This window comes from Sinohyriopsis cumingii, chromosome 11, assembly GCF_028554795.1.
Source record: "Sinohyriopsis cumingii isolate HCF-2022 chromosome 11, ASM2855479v2, whole genome shotgun sequence".
Classification (NCBI taxonomy): Eukaryota; Metazoa; Mollusca; class Bivalvia; order Unionida; family Unionidae; genus Sinohyriopsis; species Sinohyriopsis cumingii.
Genome location: NC_142971.1, coordinates 96232935 through 96256506, shown reverse-complemented (window position 1 = coordinate 96256506; position 23572 = coordinate 96232935). Strand labels below are relative to the sequence as shown.

The window sequence follows — 23572 nt, the reverse complement described above, 5'->3', positions numbered from 1 at the left end:
GAGGAGTGTGGCTCCCTCACCCACCGATTTATATGAAGGAAGGGTCAGAGGTCAGAGATATGTATTCGTCCGTCGAGACGATGAGGACCACTTTAGTCATTCAGTGTTTGAAGGGGATCGATGGGTCTGTGTGTGTGCAAATGGCTGAAGAGATAGATGAGCGCCCTGGATGTTGTATGGCAGTGTGGACAAGGGACTGCAGCAACACATATCGTGGGGTCACTCGTTCAGAATTTCCTGACCTGCCTCCATTGTTCTTCTGCAGCGCCTTTTCCGGTGGAGGAGCGCCACGTGCCCCTGTCCTGAACAGTCAGCTCCTAGGGATATTAATTCATATACAACTTATGCAACAACATTAAAGTTTTGACAATAGTTATTTTGACTACTCTTAAATATAACAGATTTTGGGCCATGAACTCTGGTTGACGGTCCTAAAGTGATGGGAAGAGTTGTCTAGGCGGAGCGTGTGTGTGTGTGTGTGCTTTTTTCAAAACAGCTTATAGATTGCCAGTGTGAGCCAAAACTGTAGCACACGTTCGAGAAGATTCTCTTTCTCTCTCTCTCTGACTGTTCAGTTGGTCTAGTGGTTAGAGTATCCGCCTCGGATGCGGGAGGTCACGGGTCTGAACCCCGGTAGAGTCATACCAAAGACTGATAAAATTGGTGCTAGTAGCTGCCTAGCATGGCGCTCAGCATTAAGAGATTAGTGCTAGGACTGGACGGCCTGGTGTCAGGATAATGTAACTGGGTTGGACATTATGCTACGTGTCTGCGGCATGATGCACCAGTGCTATATATCACTATAAACTGTCGCACTGCGGACATCGTAGCGAAATGACTGAAAATGTATTAAAGCTACGTTAAAAATCCAAATCTCTCTCTCTCTCTCTCTCTCTCTCTCTCAATGTCTGCATGTCTCTTTGTCGAAGAGGTCTCCAAAACACGTGCCTAAAATATGAATACTTAGCATCTGTCCCTACCATCACAAAATATTTTTCAAGAATAAATAATTTTGTTCTATTGTATTGTTTAGTAACATAAATACGTCTTTTCCTGTATCACATCTCACCTGTCTTCAGTGTAAACACGACCCGGATCTTATATCAGATAACATCGCTTTCGATACCCTTCAGGTGGCACATAGTTCATGCCACTCGTCATGTTCCACCAATCGGCTATCAATTGAATTTAGTACTTCACCTTATCTGGACAAGGTAAAAATTTGGGATCAATACGCCAACATGGCACAGAGGGAAGCATGCCTGTTAACTTTACTAACAGTTTTAGTGGGTAAGTTAACAATTTTATTCATCTGTAACTCTAGTGGTAGAAAGTTAAATTACCGGATCCAATGAAATATATGTGATATGCACGCTTATCTCACCTTACTGGAATTGTAACAGTATAATTTAACATCTCGACTTCTCTGAGCTGTTCTCGTCTAGGAGTTGTTAGAATTTCCTTTAGAAGATTTTTAATTAACACGGACCGTGCAGAGCGAATTGGTCTGTACGTCTCTGTTACGTGATTCATTAATTCGCCAATCAATCCATCCAACAATTAACACGGACCGAGCAGAGCGAATTGGTCTGTACGTGTCTGTTACGTGATTCATCAATTCGCCAATCAACCCAGCCAGCAATACTTATCCATGGTTTGTACTGCCATCCTCAACACCAGCCATATGAACAAAACAACAAAACCTTCCTAACTACCAACCTGCAAACCTGACCAATAACCTACCTATATTTACTGACCCGTCATCATTTCTACAAACACCCACCCATGCAGTCATATCGCTACGATGTCTGCTGTGTGGCAGTTGAAAGTGATGTCTAGCACTGGGGCATCATGCCACAGACATGTAGCCTGATGTCCCACCCAGTCATATTATCCTGACACCAGGCCGACCAGTCCTAACACTAACCTCATAATGTTAAGCGCCTAGCGAGGCAGCTGTTAGTACCATTTTTTTAAAACTCTTTGGTATGACTCGGCCGGGGTTCGAACCCACAACCTTCCGCTTCCGAGGCGGACGCTCTAACCACTAGGCCATCGGAGCGGTCACCCATGCATCTGTTGTTGAATATATGACTTGAACTGAATCACCTAAAAGGTAAAATATAGCTCAATTAATTATGAACGAGAGATAGAGAAGTAAGCCATTCGACGTGTCAAGTACGATATCATAATTAAAAGGAAGCCTCAACCTAAAATAATGAGTACTATTAGGACTGGTTATTTTCTTGAAACACATTGAAGTAATTAGTAGTTATAGAAGACTCTACTGTTACGAAGAGTTACGAATACTATAAGATTCTTATCACACCCTTTTTTGGAGTTTGTGAAGCACAAACACATACTTGTTTGTTGTGCATATCAGTCCCATGTTGTGTTCCAAGGACCGATGATTTCATTTCCGCGATGGGAATAGGATGGCAGACTGAGATTTTCTTTCCAACAGGATTATTTCTATCAGAAGATAATTTTGTTTCCCAGCTGAACTTATCGTACGTTTTCCTACAAACCAGAATAAGCGAATTATTCGATCCCACTCCCACCCACCCCACCTATGGAAACAGTCGATACCTACCTAAATCGTGTTCAGATGGCACTATATAACACTCGTCGTGTAAGTTTACATTATACCGTATTCGGTGATACCAAATCATTTCGGTAGCATTCTGTCTAGCAGATGCCTCGCTTTGACTAAAAGGGTTAGGATTTATCACAATTATTAAGGCAGTGGAAATTAAAGTGCAGTGAGCAGTTTCTGAACAAAGTGTGTATCTCTATACAACAAATTTAGGCAAAATGAAAGAAAAATCAATGTGTTTTCGTATTGAAATTACGCTCCATTTATTCATGCAGGTTGGTGAGACATAACTGAATTTCCCTCACATGGCTGATTTGTGTACATTTTCAAATACACATTTTTTTAAAACGTAATCTCGTTCACGTTCACGCGAGAGAGAGAGAGAGAGAGAGAGAGGGGGGGGGTGGGATGACTAATGACTGGCAGTTTCATAGTCTAATAACTTTAAATGGGAAAGAAAAAAGAAGGGAATACATTTCAAGTTCGGAAGTTTGTTGACTGTTCACGAGACATGATGAAGACGCTTTTGATAAACATCAACAATAATAAAAACTACAAGAATAACAGTGGTGCCTTAGAAAAGGATATCATTATTAATCTGCAGGGAGGAATAAATAACACGCTTTATCTACATCTCAGTTAGTGTCTCTTTTCCTCTCATGATCTATTTGCGTAAATTTCATTGCAAACTGAAGATGGAACTATTTGCATTCGCAATCACTTTCGATCGAGAGAGAGAGAGAGAGAGAGAGAGAGAGAGAGAGACTGGCACATACAATGTCTGCTGAAAGTTGGACAGAAGCAGGCGTTCATAATTCAGGAACGAAGTATAATGGCAATTAATGTTGAAGACTATGTTTACTTGAGAAAAAGGCAACAACAACAATAAAAAGGAATACACATTGGCAGTTTAGAAAGGTATATACTCTTTTTCTCTTCCACATAATCAATTGTCATTAAAGATTTTCCCATGCTCCACTATTCAAATTTGAAAGTCGCTGCCAAGAATTAGCGAATATTTCTTTTCTTTCTTTTCTGAATGCCATAATTTGCCTACATCAATTCACAAACTCAGCAGAGTTACACTGGTAAAAGAAGTCTCATTGCAACATAAACGCAATTAATGCGTAAAAGGTGACAAAAGTGAATGTCTGCATGAAGTTCATGACCTGTAAATGAGCTAGTAAAAAAAAAAAAAAGTTCTCTAAGAGCACGATGGTTACTAGTTATCTCTTCCAGGTGTTAGATATTTTGGACTGTTGTATTCAATTGAAAGGTCAATAAAAGTGTATGGAAAATGTCAGACAAGACATGTACACGTATACGAACTACTTCATCCTACTTATACATTCGGCCTGTGGCGATATTTTCACATGTGACCACGCCTGTTATATGTCATTACTATATTTAGAATTGCAGTGGCGTCACTATTGTCGGTGTCACCCAGTGCGGTAACTCATGATGAGACCACATGGACCTCCTTCCTGCACAAAAATTCAAACATTTTAAAGACAGTCATTTTGGTGTCCCACCTTCTGATGGTGTCACTCGGTGCGGTTCGCACCCCCCTAGTGACGCCACTGTATAATTGTGTCCTTGACCTTTCTTTGCAAATACCTAGGGGTACCTTCCATACAACAACATACCTGTTAGTGATAACTGGATGGGATTGGTCAGCTTTCACTTCAAGTTTCGCACATGCGGTAGGATATAATGCAGCACGGTGTTCTTTGCCAAAGTAATCGTGCTCGCTGGGCAAATTTAATTACATCGTGTTGTATCAACCTGTGTTTAGCGTGTATTGCCCCTACATTAGGTTGGTAGTAGTATTATTTCATTTTTCCCACAAATCCGTATTTGAGTGGAATAGATTCCCTTCCCTCCATTCCACATCCTGCTCCCCCCCCCCCCCCTTCACCTCTGCTCCCCTTGTCCAATTCAAACCTAAACTATATCGGATAAATACAGTAAAATTGCATCACTGACTCGTCAAGGTCAAGGTGCAGACACGACAAAGTATTCGAAGTACATTATTGATCTTTTCGTTTTAGGTCATGTATTATGTTTAAAATATATTTGTTTTTGCGTGATTCTGTCTATCATGCATACAACCTAAACAACCTATGGTGAGAAAGTGGAAAAGTGACATGTTGACAGTATACTCTTATAATGAAACATTCATTTCGATCCGCTCGTGTAGATAGTAATATATTGTCGGGCACACTAGTCTATATCAAATGTGCTTGATGCGCAAAAAGATTTCCTACTAGAGTAAACCTATCATATACAAGATGAGAACACCAGTCCAATAAAAGCGTATTAGGGGCTGTTCATTTAGTAAGTACGCATGGAGGGGTGAGAGGGGTTAACCCAAATGCATACACTTGCGTGGGGGGGGGGGGGGGCTATTGATAATGTACGAACGCATAGAAAATTGGGGGTGGGGGTGAAACCTCTATGATAATTTGTCTAATAGGATACGTAACCTGTTCGACTGGGTTCAGTTGGCGTTTGAAGTTTAGCGGACACTAGACAAACTTTTTAAAGTTACGCAGCTTATTTCTCTGATGCAGCCAGATATTCAACGTCGGTGGACTGTTTTATTAAACACATTAGTATTATTAATCCTTGATCGTTTCTGCGTGGATTAAATATAATACGTTCTATAGAATTGGGGGGGGGGGCATCAAGCGTACGTACGCAGGTGGGGGATGTAAAAAAAAAGTACGCGTGTGTACGGGATGGGAAGGGTCAAGCTTTGCCAGATTTTTGCGTACGTACTAAATGGATGGCCCCTTATTTTGCCTCAGTAAGTAGAAAAACTCATAAATACCTGTGTATTTATCTCGAATGAAATAAAGAGAAGGTTATTGAGTCTTCTAACAATATCAGTAAACAATGTGTATTCGATCGATTATGTGGCTCATGAATATAAGATTTAACTTTTTTTTAGTTTTTGGCATATCTAAATTGCTGAGATTACATTGCCGGTACAGGAAAGACTCCTCTCATAGGACACAACACGTTGGCACGTCCAGACTGATCCTATGATGGGAATCTTACCCGCACCTTTCTGGCAAACATATTAACAACTCAGCCACAGGGTCTTCTTAATGACGAAAGGACGTGAATGAACGAGAACAAGACAAAAGACTGAGCAGGTAGTTTTTTGGAAAATAGCTGATGCTGCATATCTGAGTGAACCGTTTCGATATGAACCATTGTGAATATACGTCATTACGCATGTGCAAACATACTGACAGAAAGTATGACAGAAATACAGGTAGATAAACACACACACACACACACATATATATATATATATATATATATATATATATATATATATATATATATATATATATATATATATATATATATATATATATATATAAATTAGTATAATAGTACATACATACATACATACATAATATTTCTAACATTTTTCCAGCTTTGTTGTGTTTGGAAATAACTATGTTACTGCTCCAAATAATCTTGCAACCTTTCTACAAAATAGAACATATGTCTTCTGCTTTAACCACTATAACTATTATCACCATCACAACCACTACTAGAACTTAGTCTTGTTGTTGTTGTTCTTGTTTTTCTACTTCTTCTAAAAAGTTCCGTATATGTTATAAGCACCGCAGGTATATGAGACTTCCTGTGGAAAGAAGTCTTTAAGAAGTGCGTTGAAAATTGTATATGCTATTCATTTTTCGTTTCATATATTTACTCATTGGATTAGAATTATTATCAGTAGTAGTGGTAGTGGTGGTAACATCATAAGCAATAGTAGTATTGTTGTAGCTGTAGCAGTAACAGCAGCAGTTGTAGACAGTCGTATATGGTCGAATGTCCGAAAGCGACTTAAATTGCAACAGTCAGGAGTAGCAGGGGCACATGCTGCAGCCGCCGCAATAGTAGTAGTAGTAGTAGTAGTGGTAGCACCAGCAGCGGTGTCATTTTTAGTAGAAACCTCATAAATTCATGTTTTTCTTTCCAGGTCACGTAAAGTCAGACTTCTGCAATGCAAGAGGTTATCAGGATACGATATATTGCCCATATGACTGTTGCGGACAAAATGGCTACCAGTATTGCTGTACTTATTACATGTAAGCTATGTGTCTGAAGGATACACTGGGGTACACTGTGTCAACACAATGTAACCAAATAGTATACAATAATGCGTACTCATCCACTTGACCCATCACTTGCAGTTCAAATCTTTTAAATTATTGATCATTAAAATATATTTTGTTTATATCGTCATTTTTCTACGTACCATTTTTGCGATTTACTCCAAACTCAAAGATATCAATCCACTTATTAAAAACAAATTATTAAGTATTAAGTTCTCTGCATCGATCAGTTTTGATAAAGCATCCTTCCGTCCATCAATACATTTCTCCTGCAGCAGGGTTCCCATGGTACCGAGAAATCAAGAAAATTTCTGGAGAAATTTTGTTGTTGTTGTTGTAGGGTTTAACGCCATTTTTCAGCACAAGATAGGCTATACATGGCGGCCAGTATTAATGGTGGAGGAAGAACCCGGGAAAACCCCGGAAAGAACCACCGACCCACGAGAAGCTGCTGGCAAGCTTTCTCACATACCCACATTGGCTGAATCTGAGACTCGAACCCACGCAGACAGATTCTGGAGAAATAATAGGTGTGTTCCTGACTAGGAAAAGTCCATTGATCAAAGTTGGGATAAAAACCTTAATTTTCAGTCGCCATGTAATGAAAAAGAGATGTAGCTAAGTCTTAATGGAACAGATGTAGAGTTAAATTTATTGAGTTCTTACCGGAATTTTAGGAGACTGCGGAGCTCTTCGAGACGCAAGTTGCTATTGATATGAAGAATGGGAACCAGTCTAAAAATTGGTGACCATAAAATATAGTATATATTGGTTTGACTGTTCAGGCTTGGTTGATAATGAAAATAATAGTTTAATAAAGAGACCCTTTTGGGGAGATTATCCCAGTTGTAAATGACAAATTACATACATTTTTTTATTGATGGACAGACATGAATTTGGAAAACTCGTTACCGAAATTAGCACATAACACTGGCGTGGAATTGAAAACATGTTTCAAATACACAATGATCCAGAAAATGTCCCGCTCATGTTTTTTTATCTGCACGGAAGCAGTCATCAAGGATGTATGTTTGCAGATAAATATAGGTTTGATCATGAACATTCAGAAATGTAAAGTTATCTAATTTCTAGTATCAAGGTGTTTGCGTAGGGGGCTGAATTAGTAATATGAGTCTGTAAGGAACAACAGAACTAGTGGTTTCACATATGCATGTATAATTAGCTTTGCTACCAGTGCGAACTTACCTTTCTGTTTGTGGATAATAAGTAAAGTACAAACTTTTTCTATACCTCAGAGTGACTTTCAGTACGATATTAAACACACTTTCAGATAAGGAAACTTGTCATGAAAGGGGATGGGGTGTATTGTGTAGAGTATATAGATTTGGCTATGGTAGGAGGATGGGGTGCATTGTGTAGTGTAGATTTGGCTATGCTAGGAGGATGGGGTGCATTGTGTAGAGTGTGTAGATTTGGCTGTGCTAGGAGGATGGGGTGCATTGTGTAGAGTGTGTAGATTTGGCTATGCTAGGAGGATGGGGTGCATTGTGTAGAGTGTGTAGATTTGGCTATGCTAGGAGGATGGGGTGCATTGTGTAGAGTGTGTAGATTTGGCTATGCTAGGAGGATGGCGTTCATTGTGTAGAGTATGCAGATTTGGCTATGCTAGGAGGATGGCGTTCATTGTGTAGAGTGTGTAGATTTGGCTATGCTAGGAGGATGGGGTGCATTGTGTAGTGTGTGTAGATTTGGCTATGCTAGGAGGATGGCGTTCATTGTGTAGATTTGGCTATGCTAGGACGAGTGCTCCTCATATTGGTTAATATCTATGCAATCAGATATATAAAGCGTATACAAGTTGTAATTTACAGAGTGAATATGGTCAGCAATGAGATGTTTCCTTGTTGAAACGTTATACTTGATATTTGGTCACTTAGGTTTGTACCGCCATGCTTAACGGTGATGACCCCTCATGTTTCTGTGTCCCAGTAATTTCATTTATTGATGTTTTGAAGTTCATATTTTGTATTAAATGACTTTAGTTGCAAATTATATGCGTTCAGTGGGGAATTTTAGGTAATTACTGTAATTTAAATCTCCTTTTCTGTTGTAATATATGCACATATAGATCACCACCATGACCTTTTACTCAGTTATTGCATGATATGACAATTCGATACGACATTTCTATCTTAAAGTAAAGATAAATATTGATAGCAGAATATGTCACTCTTGATTAGACAGATTTAGGGGGCCCCGAGTGGCCGAGTGGTCTAAATCGCTCACCGTTCCGGATCACTGCCATCTCACCTCTGTTTGCTTGGGTTCGAGTCCAAGGCTCGGCTAGCGTGGGTACGTGGGAAAGCCTGCCAGTAGCTTCTCGTGGGTCGGTGGTTCTTCCCTGGATTTTCCAGGGTTCTTCCTCCACCAGTTATACTGGCCGCCATGTATAGCCTATCCTGTGCTGAAAAATGGCGTTAAACCCTAGAACAACAACAACAAAATATCAGACAGATTTTTAAAAAAATATTCTGATTTCCTGAAATAAAACTCAAATATGTAATTGTTGCCTGAAATGCACCATTGCTGTTGCTCGTATGCATGAACTTGCAATAAAATTTAACATTCACTGCATGTAACCTTTGACAGGCAGAACTGTTCATACTGTTTATTTGAGTATTTTATACCATGCACTCGTCTGTCAAGTGGATCAGGGGTGTATATAGGATTCTCAGTACTAATGATATGGAAGAATGGGAACCAGTCTTGAAATAAGTGAACATAAAATAGAGTATATATGGGTTTGGCTGGTCAGGATTCGTTGCTTATGAAAGTAATATTTTAGTAAAATGAACTCTTGAGAGCTTATCCTTGTAACTGAAAAATAGAGACATTGTTTTATTGATGGAATTTTGGTCCTATTGCTGCCTCGAGGTTTGGAAAACTTGATTGAAATGACCTGTCTCTTTGGCATGGAAATGAAAACACGTTTCAAACACATGTAGATCCAGAGAATTCCGTGGCTCGTATGGTTTTCTCTACACAGAAGCTGTCACAAAGATGTGTCTATGCTTATGCATCTATAGGTTTGATGAAGAGGATTCAGAAATGTAAAGTGTATTGAATTTTTAAAATTATTGCATTAGCATAGGTATAATATGGGATCAGAATTAGCACTCCCTCGTTCATTTGAAATAGAATTGCGGTGTGGACCATTTGGTTACTTGTGCTCAACGTGTTAACCTCCTATCGCTCTTCCGTCGTAGTTTCTGTTACACTTTATTTTCAGATATCCCTTTTATATCCGATAAAGCAGTAATTTGATATGTGTTTGTATATAGTGCTCTGGTTTTCTGGAGACGTTGCCTTTTTAAGTAGTATCGATAGTAGTTATTGTCTTCTTTACACACACACACACACACTGTAATAGCCAAGCTTTAATGTGGAACAAAGTTTATATGTTTATTCATCTAGGCTTCATCGTGATCATTTTGTTACTTACAGGTGTTACTGGAATAAAAACACCGTTATCGCACCGTTTGTTTCACATCAAATTAAAAGTCTATTCTGTATTAAAGGCTATAAATCATTAACCACAGAAGTACTGAACACTTTTAAAAACTGTATTCTACAACGCAGACATAGTGTCACTGAAATATAAATAACAAATTGTTTAAACGGAATCTATTTAAATCGTTTGGGAGGGAAACTAAATCGTTTTAACGGAAGAGTAAATCAGTTTAATTGATAATTAAGTCGTTCGAACGGATTACTTATTCGTATTATCAAATTAGTAAATCGTTATATTGAATCAATAAATCGTTCAAACTGACTAGTAAATAACTATAAAACATTTGGAATGGATTAATAATTCAATTAAACGGATTACTAACTAGTTCTAAGTGGTTACTAAAAGTTTTGTAACTGATTAAAAGTTTGTTTAAAATGGATAAGTAATCTGAAGAATAGAAAAGTAAATCGTTTTAATAGATATACACCTACGGTTTACTTAACCCACAAACTATTTACAATACAAATGTTTTAATTTGTTAGTGTTAGAACGATTTACTAATCTGTTCAAACGAATTACTAACCCATTATAAGAAATGACTAATCGGCTACATTGAATTAAGAATTATTAATCGGTTTTAACTTATTATTAATTCGTTTAAATGGTTTACTAATACGTTAGAAAGATTTAGTAATCTGTTAGAATTAATTAGTAATCAGTTTGAATGATTTACTAATCCGATATAACGAATTAGCGATGTGATTAAACATTGAAATTTTGGTCTTCATTGGCACTACATCTGCTGCGTAATATTCAATTTACCACGTAAAAAACAATATTATACACGCACCCCTCGCCCGCCATGAAATACACTGACAGTCTGGTCCGTTAGGAGTAAAGTAGTGCAAAAAATCATTTAGTATTGCAGGCTAGACCACGTGACTCCAATTATATCTTGACAAACGAACCTCAGGCTGTCTTTGTTTTTAAATTAAGTAATTCAAAATACAAAATGTGTTTATCGAATAGTACCGAAATATGTTCTCACCTATCAAACCAGCTGGTCAAAGAATCTGCACAATTTACGAGGAACATATATCCGTCGCGACAAAAGCGAAGCAGCTACCTGCTGGTTTGTCAGCACTTTGGCAATGCACATATGCTCGAGAACCACGCATAGTTTTCATTCAGGCGATATAGTCACCCTTAAGTCTGACATTTCACCTAAATATGCTCCGAAAGCGAAGATCACTTGGCCTTGTATTGATTTCAAAACATTTCTTCTACCCTGTTTTCTTACGATGCAATACATTGTATTATTAATGAAACTCAAACTTCGACCTAAATGTTATATTTAGTAGCAACTTTTAGGTGCTAATTTGACAATCCTAAATGCCAGAATGACATTACATTTCTATGAAATTCCTGCAAAAGGTCACGATCTATGAAAAACAAGTGAACAATTAAAGTTCACCCAATTCTGAAACAAATTATGACTCGTTGAACATATTTAGGTCCATCGCAATCATTGTATTCAATATTTAATCACATTGCCGTATGCATTGAAGCTTTCTGGTATGGACGACCGTGACTTGGTTTTCGAGGTTGCCTTTTATGTTATACAACAATCGTAGTGAAGCAATTCAAGAACACTTTTACTATCGTTTGTACACCCCTAATAATATTTCGTCAGCATGATAATCAGTTAACGTGGAAATAAAATGCACAGACAGTAGTTGCAGCGATTATTTCAAACTTTGTAGACCCTCGTCTCCCATCTTTACCATTCGTGGCACTATTCTAGCTTGAGATATGTAATTTCCCGCAAATCGAGCTTGGATCCTGACTTGTTATAAATAAATGCCCTTAAAAGCAACGTCAAACTGAATGACTAGGGTAAAAGGTATGGCAAGCAAGATTTGCTACAATCCACTGGCATATATCAAGCTAATTTATGTGGTTGCAAGGCGGCTGCAATTAAAATAACAAAACAATCTCTGAAAGGTGTATAAAATGCAGAATCCTACTCCCTGAGTTCCCTCGACAATGTCTCAGTTCAATACACAGTCCATCGTCGAATTTCAACCATTGACCAGCAGACTTTCTTCATAGCAAAATATTAGTTAAGCAGAGTCCAAAGCGTCTTTAATTGAATTCACAGCAATTCAAAAAAGTCACTCGGTCGTAGAGTTTATGAGCACTTTGTACAGATAATTCGAATGAATAATTGAAATAAATAAATCCTCTCAAATACTAACTGAACAAATCTAATAACTGTCTCCGTTAATGATGTTATCTATGTATTTGTCATGTTTATATTTGTATATCAAAAATAGAGGCTTGTGTGTGAATCTTTAAGACCAAGAACCACTAAAATAGAAAATAAGATTGAAATGGTAAACTACACCGTGTGAAGTGTGGTTGATAAAGAAGGCAAGAACTTAAGATTTAAACGAATTTTATTTACAACACTAAATGTGATATCACATAAAAAGTGTATTATTTTGTATGCGGTGTTAGAAAAATGCGACCTCAGTTCAATTTTCTTTCGATAAATGTTACACGATTTTCATGAAACTGAGCCACACTAATAAAACAAGCCTAATTCGTCGGTAAAAATGTACATCGGCTGACAGATTTAAGTTATTTGCAATGGTTTCGTTGTGCTTCAGAGTATTTGTAGAAAACCCAGAGAGAGGTAAAAGCACGCTAAATACGTTATTGCCTATATCATGCAGAGCAAATGGGAACTACGTGCATTACACAAGGATATACCAAGGAATCAGCGGATCCGGGTATCGAACCGACGATCCTTGAACTACACATCTGACGCTCTGACCACTGAGCCACCATGGCTCCCACGTGCTTTTTTCAAGCTAAAAGTTGCAGAAATTACAAAATTAGCTATGACATGTGGCCAACGATTTTAAAACAAATGAAGGATACTATTTCTTCTATACCGCGTGCAGTATGATTCATCGATCAATAACGGAAAATTCTAAATTTAAAAATAATTTAGGTTTAAGCAGCCCCCCACCAACACCACAGAAACACACATACACAACCTCCGGTATCAGCAATCCTGTTCGAGTTCCATCCTCGCAACACTGAAACTGTTTTACTGTTCCGTTCCGTAGCTACTTGGAAAAAGGGGTTTGCTTATTTCTTTTAACTAAAATATTGATATTTTAACTTTATCAGATATAGCGGAGGAACCATAGCCGGAATTGTGGTGGGAAGCCTTGTCGGGCTGGGACTTCTAATAGGCGCGATTGTTTTTTGTTGCTGCATTCAACGTAGAAGAGCTACAAATGGACAAGTCCTCCAGCCGCAGACGAATCCCGGTAACAAGCGTTCAATCATGTAGTTGCATAACTATGTTTTCGCTTCATAATGTTTTCTTTTGATCGTTTCTTTCTATGTTCATTTATGTTCTGCTAAGTTTCTTGGCTTGTATATTGAAAGATCATCCATGCTTGTTTTGATTGCAGCATGTACAAAGCATATGTTTTATATGTAAATTCAGCATATGACATGTTTCTACCTTGCACCTAAGTGTTGTTTTATGAAAAAGTATAATTCTGATGTAAACTTTACTACACGCCACAGATTTGCAGTATAGTTTGAAGGTATATCTAAACAGAATGCTCATTAGCTATTAGTATATATATATATATATATATATATATATATATATATATATATATATATATATATATATATATATAATTTGCATTGCTTATTAGTTAGTTTTTTTATGCCAAACTGAAATATTCCATATTCTATACAATAATTTTTGTAACAGACCTAATTGTAACTAAGATTTTATCTAGTAAACAATATGATCATTTTAAAAGTTTATAGCCTAATCACCTGTGTATATATATATATATATATATATATATATATATATATATATATATATATATATATATATATATATATAGTTTTCACACTAAAATATAAATCAGATACAAAAATATTTTTCCAGCATTTTGAGCTGAAGAAGCTCTATGTCAAGGCATGTAGCAACAATCGCTAAAACAAGACGCGAGATGGCCGAGTTGTATTAACATCTATGTCAAGGCATGTAGCAACAATCGCTAAAACAAGACGCGAGATGGCCGAGTTGTACTAAGGTCTATGTCAAGGCACGACAAGACGCGAGATGGCCGAGTTGTACTAAGCTCTATGTCAAGGCACGTAGCAACATACTTCCTCTAAACAAACACTAAAACGGGACGCGAGATGGCCGAATTGTATTAAGCTCTATGTCAAGGCATGTAGCAACATACATCCTCTAAACAAACACTAAAACGGGACGCGAGATGGCCGAGTTGCATTCAGCTCTATGTCAAGGCATGTAGCAACAATCGCTAAAACAGGTCGCGAGATGGCCGAGTTGTATTAAGCTCTATTTCAAACCATGTAGCAACACACATCCTCTAAACAAACATTAAAATGGGACGCGAGATGGCCGAGTTGTAATAAGCTCTATGTCAAGGAATGTAGTAACATACATCCTCTAAACAAACACTAAAATGGGACGCGAGATGGCCGAGTTGTATTAAGCTCTATGTCAAGGCGTGTAGCAACAATCACTGAAACAGGACGCGAGATGGCCGATATGTATTAAGCTCTGTCAAGTCATGTAGCAGCAATCGCTAAAACAAGACGCGGGATGGCCGAGTTGTATTAAGCGCTTGCCTTTACCGATCACTACCTGCTCGCGTATATTCGTGTCTGCTCAAGTCTCCAGCTCAACCAAATAGGGTAAAGAAGAAAGATTGCCAATAGCTTCCTGTGTGTCAGCGTTTTATAACGGGATTATCCCGGGTTTTTCGGTTCTTCCTTCACCAGCTATAGTGGATGCCTATTATGCGCCTTAAACATGGCGTTAAACCCCAAAGATCAAAAACAAACACTCAGTATAAATACCAAGAGAAAATTGGGACTCGTGCATCTTTTGAATGACGGGGATATTAGATACACATCCGTTAAACAAAGGAAATAAGAATAATTGAAAGTTGTCTCTAATGCGTAAACTACAAATCTATTTTGCCTTGCCGTGAGACCAACATCGTTTTTAATACAAGTCAGAGGCGCGACGATCGTCTATATTGCATAACGAACCAGCATGTTTTGTCCAGTCTCGAGATTAGCCGTGGAAACCATGCGTGACGAAGTTATACTTCATTTACAATATGTGGTGGCTGGGGCCAGTTTCGCATATTGGTCCCTAGCAAATGTCTTAAGTTAAAGGTATGGTGTGCGTTTTGAGCTATTATTGTGTAATAATTAAAGAGATGGATTTATTTGTGAGCTAAGTGTTTCGGGCTTGTGTTGTTCTTGAAATTGATGTGAGGCATGTCCACCTCCCATAGTCACTGCACAGTATGTAGCCATTGAAATACCAATAGTCGGCTAGGAAGTAGAGCTAGCCACCCATAGCATTAGACACATGGATTGAAAGCAAGTAGAATATCTTTAGTACAAAAGGTTTTTCAAATGTATCACCCAGGGAAAGTGCTTGCGTTTGCACTGTAAGCACAGCATGCTGTCAAAAATGGCTTTCGAATGTGAAAAATGATGTATACAAAAAGGGTTGGGGTGCACATACATTTAATTATAAGAACTTCGGTAGACTTGTCAGGTCAAGTGTGTGATATGATTATGTTGTGTTTGATTATACCTATCTAAAAATATGGACCTTTTTGTCCTCGCCCATATATTATTTTTGTATTGAATATTTATTTTAGGCAGATGCATGCGACATTAAAGTTTTACATTAAAAAAAAAAAAACTGGCCCCTGCCCCCTGTACGAAAGAAAGTATATCCCGGTAATGTCAGCGGCTTCGGTAGATATGGATTTGGCTTGTTTCTGCTGCGTTTAATGCCAATTTTAAGTACATTGTGGCCAGTATATTCACCGGAGCAAGAAGGTCTCTCACAAAACGTGTTGGTTGAACAAAGATTAGAACCCAGGCATACAGAGGTTGTAAATGAATTATGTCATGAGGTCGTTGTAGCGGTCTACTATTAATATTACTACTAACTAAGAGCTATATATTATTTTCTTGGGTAAATATTATCAAAAAAATTAAGTTCGGATAATGAAAGGATGCCTACAGTTGTCCTTATTTACGTGAGTGTTCTACATCGGTCCACCCTGGGTTAGACTCGACTGAGTCGATTACATTTTCCACAGTTCTTTTTTTTTTTAAAGAAAAACTCCGTTAGTTTATTTTTTTGGGGGGAAAAAAAGAATAATACATTGTCGCTGACTTACATAAAATGTATCATAATGGTCCATGTTACTCTGTTTAAAACTTTTTTTCAAAATGAATAAGAACTAAATGACCAGGATAAACTAAATGACCAGGATTATTGTCTTATTCTAAACAGTGCATTCAATTATATCGTTATCTCATGTTATAACTTATGCATCTGCATTTCATGAATTATGTTTGCGAATTTGACATTATTGTCTTCAAAACCCTTTTTCCCACTTGAGCTATAAAATTTTGCCGGATTTCGTAAACGACATTAAAATAGTGTTAGGATGCCAGACATTTAAAATTATTTCAAGCTCAAATATTTGAAGTCATTCGAATACTACTACTACTACTGCTACTACTACAATAACAACAATAACTACTACTACTACTACTACTACTCTCTCTCTCTCTCTCTCTCTCTCTCTCTCTCTCTCTCTCTCTCTCTCTCTCTAACCGCTCCGGTGGCCTAGTGGTTAGAGCGTTCGCCCCGGATACCGAGTCATACCACCAAAGACTTCCGAAAATAGTACTAACAGTTGCGTTGCTAGGCACTCAGCATTAATAAGTTAGTGTTAGGACTGGTCGGTCTGGTGTCAAGATAATGTGACTGGGTGGGACATCATGCTACATGTCTGCGGCATGATGCCCCGGTGCTAGACATCACTTTAAACCGACACACTGCAGACATCGCAGCGGTATGACTGGAAAATTGTTAACGCTACGTTAAAAATCTAAATCACACACACACACACACACACACACACACACACACACACACATAGTAATAATTACTACTACTACAACTACTAATGGTAGTAATAAGTTTAAGTCATGTGACTGCCTATTATATCCTGTATCATAAAAACACCAGCATGTTATTTCAATTGGTCAATTTAACTCATTTGACTGCCCAATATATCTGTATCTGACATTTACCAGTCTGATGCAAACAGACTACAAATGTACGATTAACACTCATCAAATTATGAAAAATCTAAACAACTCCTTTTTGGTAAAAATGCAAAGCAAAATAAACAAATAAATAAATTTAAACGAAAGTAACAAATAAATTGAAATAAACTCAATATTTGTGAAGTTTAGAAGAGACTTTATTATTTTATTGTCGCAAACACAGTCTTTACAGCGGTCTTTACACAATATTACAGTCTTCACACAGCCCTAACAATGGTCATAACACAATCTTAACACAGTCTTTAGAGCGACCTATACACAATATTACAGTCTTCACACAGGCCTAACAATGATCATAACACAGTCTTTACAGCGATCTTTACACACTATTACAGTCTTCACACAGCCCTAACAATGGTCATAACACAATCTTAACACAGTCTTTACAGCGATCTTTACACAATATTACAGTCTTCACACAGGCCTAACAATGGTCATAACACAGTCTTTACAGCGATCTTTACACAATATTACAGTCTTCACACAGCCATAACAATGGTCATAACACAGTCTTAACACAATCTTAACACAGTCTTAACACAGTCTTAACATCGGTATTAACATAGTCTTAACACAGTCTTAACAGCAGCCTTAACACGGTCTTAACACAGTCTTCACAGCGGTGCGTCATCTGAGCTGGCAGAGATGGATATTTTTGACTTATTAACAATCAAAACCATGTTCTGTATCTTTTTCTTCAAAATTCGTATAAACATTCTAACAGGTTTCAAACGATTAAATTGTACAAAAATAGTTTTCTTATGTTAGTTGTATTCAGAAGAAACAGCATGTTGTCAGTCTTTATGATATAGCGTAGATCTATTCTGCTGCAAATTTTCTCAAGCGATGAAATATCGCATTGAATCCAATATTTTTCAGAATTGCTACTTGTAGCGAACGGTTAAGAAATAAAATCTGACATCTGTCACGAAAGGAAAAACAGAGTGAAGACAAGACCATATTTTCAAATTATTAACAGCTGAATACGAGATCACATAAAATAATTTACTTTTGATTAGCTAAATAACATTTTTTTTGTCATCTTGGGGTCACACTTAACGTCTTTGGTATGATATATGTATCATATGTTATGTTTCAAATCCGTTATGGAATAATATGTATTCATTAGTACAATTATATTGCTCTCTCATTCAAATGCTACGCACGGCGTACAAATCCTATATCAAATTAATATTAGCAAGCATATTCTGCCACAGTACTAGTGCCATAACAAGAGTACATCATTCGAAATGCTACTGACCTCATGGAATCCCGTATCGAAAGCGTTATAATTAAGTTAGCTAATGATTTTACATATTATTCCCTAATAAACTCAGTTAGGAAATGTTTCTCATAGATAAGTTTCGCTACTTCCACCAAATATTTTATCATACATTATATTTAAAGTTTGTGTAGCGTGCACGTCATCAAGTGGGGTCAAAGGTTATTCGTCATATTTTTGGGATAAGATAATCCTATAATCTAGAAACAGATTCATAAATAAAATATATATTCGGACGCTCATATTGTTTTTAACAAAACGTCAACATACATGGTTTAAAATGGACTCAGTTATTTTCTAATAACTGGATCCGTTATTGCCATTTTCACTTATGTGGAGCCTTCACTATATTTTAGGATTTACAGTGATGACAGCGACAACAACGAACAATGGAACACAAATGCAGACGACACAGTTGCCTCCAGGAATGTATCCCCCTTCCTACCAGAGCAACCCACAAATTGCCGGAGGTTATATGCCCTACATGCCTGACAATGCGGCCATGAACAAGCCGTATGGTGCCCCTCCACCAACCTACGATCAAGTTGCCAGGAACTAACTGATTTATGACATGGAAAACAGTCAAACATATTGAATTTAATTGCTTTATCACGGTAATTAATATTTGGAATTAACCCTAGTGACTATCAGCAACCCATAAAAAATTCATGATACAGGGAGGGACAACACCATTCAGTACTTATTCTTATGACCCAAAACATGTCACAAAAGGGAAAATTGCATTCCAATTTGACTAAGTTCTTATCTTGAATCAATGACTCTAACTGTGCATAATATAAATCTATTTTCTCAAAAAAACAATTTAGATGCGTTAAACTGGGAAAGAATGTTAAGACCGTCAAATTAGAACATTGTTGATTCAGTTAAATTTTTATGAAACATGAATAATATGTGAAGTGTTTCATAGACGTTTGAACTTTGCAAGTTGGTGTTGTATTCGTACAGCCTCTTTCTCAAAATATGTTTGGGCAAAACGATAACGATCTTTATAATTTGCTCATTTTGTTTCTAGTTTAACTTTTCATTGTCAGAATTCTGCAGCAGTTTTCAATACTACACGACTTCATACTGCACGACGCGTGTCTAACGCTAGTATTGTGTATCAGGAGCTACTTTGTAAACATATACGCTCATGTAATAGCTTTGGTTGATTATAATTTGTTTGTGAATGACCTAAACATGCTGCTTCGTCCGTTTGAAAGTAGAGTTGATAAAGTTAACGATGTGGACGAGTTCACAAAGTCACAAATAAAACTTTAAAACAAACAAACGAAATATTCACAATATCAGCAACAAACGTGAGAGATGTAGTAATTGAAAATGCCGTTCTAATAAGGTGAAATATTCGTATCTATTTGCAAACATAATGGTCCAGACTCTGTCCAGTGCTTTCTTAGCTCTATAAAAATAGTAAAGCACAATGAGGGCAAGGGCTATCGCATATCCGTCAGAGAATTACCGTTTTACAAGTCAGTCAAAACACTAAATTCGAGAATAAAATGCAGCTGAAGTTTTGGTAGAATACTAAGAGCCAGCAAGTCAAGACGAAGAGAAAGTATTACATGTTTTGCCGCTGGCTAAATGGACTGTCACACAACAGTTACTTTGCAACTTTTCCGCGTTTAACTATTTTGATACAGTGTTAGGCTAGCGATAGAAGCCATACAGGTCATAGGTGGGGTAACGCTAGTGTTAGGCAAACGATATAAGTCATACAGGTCATAGCTGTTGTAACTCCAACAACAAGCATGCAAATGACCGGGCTTAAACATACGTCTTCATTACCTGGTAATAAGAATGGCGCTACATATTCTTACAATAATCCATCTTTATTTTCCTCTAAATGTTCCTTCTACGTTCTGCAAATCCGAATGACATGGTCCAAAAGATGATACACATCACATAATTATACCATAATTTCCACTACATTTCCAAAAGAAATCACATTCTCCTTACCACGCTAAAACAATGAATAATATTTCATAATGTTTTCGAGATAATTTCAATTAAAAGAATATGTTTAGCACATTATGATGCCAAACAGACTATGACAGAAGAGAAACAGAGGCGCCTCTAATTTAATGCCATTCCACTGCTCAAATAACATGTACATCGTACGGAATTGACTCAGCCATAACAAATCCAGTCCATCACAAGCGGAAAATCAAAATCGAGTTGGATAAACAAAAAACGAATTCAGTTCCATTCCATACCATCTGGACAAATTGTTTCGATGTACATTCATTCACAATATGAATCTAAATTTCATTTAAACCAAAACAAGAATGTTTTTAAACTAATGTCGAGCGCGCGACGAAGTTCAAAGGTCGCTGGGCGGTGCGATGTGCCCTTTAATAATGTTACTGTGTATTGATGAACCAAGGTTGTGCAATTATTTTGGAATATATGATAGGTTCAGTTTCTTTTATTTTAGTGTATTGTTTTTTATCATGAAGCCTTAGGTAGAAAAACAAAATTTTTATATAAGAAAGGTTACTGCACTTGTATAGGAACACATGAACTCGTATTTCCATACTAATACTGCACTAACAAAAGTCGTGCAGTATTCTTCAGAAATATTCGTTCATATTTTTTCACACAAACGCATTAACAGATAATTATTTCATTTTGACGTTTGAATTATTATTATTTTCCCACAATTCATTAATATTTATTCGTACATGCAGGTCAGATGTTTTAGCTTATGATTCCCAGCTAGCATAAGTGTATTTGTTTTGAGCATGGTAGAGAGGGTCTTGGGGAAACAAGCATGTATTGATAATTTTAGTCCTCTTTGTACATGTATTTTTGCTATGCACATTTGATTTGTATTATTTGCTAGTTAGTTTTTAATTTTTTAAAAATTTTATTATATGATTTTATAACTTCGCATTGTCTCAAGTAGGTGACTTTGTAGCGAATCAGTAAAACGTTTGAAAACAATATTTTTTTCTTCTGATGATGATACACACCACATAATTATACTATAATTTCTATATCTTCAGCTGATTCAAGGACACTATATTTTTATTAGCTAGATTACGTGATGATTGTCATATGTTTTATTTTTATTTTGGGCTTTCAAATTAAGATCATTAAAAAATCATCTTACCCTTATCCTAGGTCTCGTTTTACGTCTTAGTTTAAATTATAAATGTTGCATATTTGAAAATTAGTAATTCATGCTTTAACGTCACAAAAGAATCAATGATATTTTTGGTGTTTCCAGAAAATCATTTTGGCTGGAATTTGATTTATTCAAATTATTTAATTCAAGTGATTCAGCTCTGGAAATACTAAGTTGTCTTCAAAAGTAACATTCTTGGAAATAGAGACTGAATTTATACTGACATTCGAAATAAGCGTTTAATTCTTAGATTATATTATTTTGATCCAACAGAGTACTTTTGGCACATCAGCATTAACCGGGCAACCACAAGCACATCGACACCATCAACGTTTGATTTAATTTAGAATTCCACTGATGTTCATTCATGACTTTTAATTATTAGGACCTGTGTCTGTAATTATAGGATTCTTTGGGATTTAAATAGTATTACCGTAAATTGCTTTTTTTACGTTTTCGCTGTGTATTCTAGGGGAAATAAATTATTTGTTGACTTTTGCAAGGCTTGTCATTGCCCACTCTTTTCTATTTCTTATTTTAAAACCATAGAATTGTAATAGTTTAATGTGATATATTCCTTTGCAAATAAGTATGTTTTATTAAACAGGTATTAGTTGAAAGCAATCAACTATATTATAATCTTTTAAATTTTTATATATGTATGTTTCATTGTGCATATTATTCTAGGGGAAAAATAAAACTTGGACCATGCCCAAATCTAAACAAACACCAGCTTTTTCATATGATGTTATGACGGACAGATTGTTTGCTTAATAGCAATATTACGACTTGCTTTAGTTAGTATTTTCAACTGATATCGTGTTTTTTTAAATAAAGTTAATTACATATTCAAGACTAATGTATTAATGCACAAAATACGTGTTGATAATCAAATTGTGTATTTATTTTTATGCTTCCTTGAAAGATACCTTCTTTCAACAGTCTTACCAAATAGCAGTTTATTGCAAGCTTTGAATTAAAGTGACTAATGCTTTTATAAAGAATACTTGTCTCTTATTCTTTAAAATTTTAATCTGCTTTTACAGTATCGTGTGTTGCATTAAATTGCTTGAAAGTAGCTATTTTATTTCATTACGTTTTCATTCATTTGACCTGCAGGAGCCTTGACGGCTCAGTCGTTATCATGACATACTCGCGTTTGATAGGGGACGGGTTCGAATCCTGCCTTCATATCAGCCAGGGCCGGCTACCATTGTGTATCCAAGAGGAGAGAACTTTACCTAAATATCTTAGGCATTAATAGCCAGCTTGTGTTTCAGTGCCATAATACACCAAAACCAACCAAAACAAACTTTCCACTTCTATTTCATAGTGTCATTAACATTTGGTAAGCAATATTGTTGCAGCATTTTTAGAAGAACAAAGTAAAATGATTTATAATAAAAATGTCTCTCTATTTTTATTTTATATTCATTTATCTCTATATCTTGTAGAAAACTGGCGTGTATATATTTAGTATGATACTTAACACTAGAAGTCGATTTTTGGAGTTTATTTTAAATTTAGATATCTTCAAATTTAGTACTAGTTAAAAAATAACCAAATGAAGAGTTTGGAAACAGCGAAAAGTGCAGCTACGTCGGGTTTCGACTATTTTTATTTGAATTAGTTATAAAATGATCGTTAGTGAACCAGTCAGTTTAAGCATTTATTGTTCTTA

The 23572-nt window shown here is 36.5% G+C and overlaps 1 protein-coding gene across 1 annotated transcript; it reads left to right on the top strand.

Annotated features, from left to right (window-relative positions):
* Nucleotides 1–1103: 1103 nt before the first annotated feature.
* On the top strand, nucleotides 1104–22895 carry LOC149789066 (uncharacterized). Its single transcript, XM_089975249.1, has 4 exons — nucleotides 1104–1290; nucleotides 6603–6711; nucleotides 13412–13554; nucleotides 19100–22895. Exons 1-4 carry the CDS (start codon nucleotides 1242–1244, stop codon nucleotides 19300–19302), a joined length of 504 nt encoding a protein of 167 aa, XP_089831375.1. The 5' UTR covers nucleotides 1104–1241; the 3' UTR covers nucleotides 19303–22895.
* Nucleotides 22896–23572: the final 677 nt, after the last annotated feature.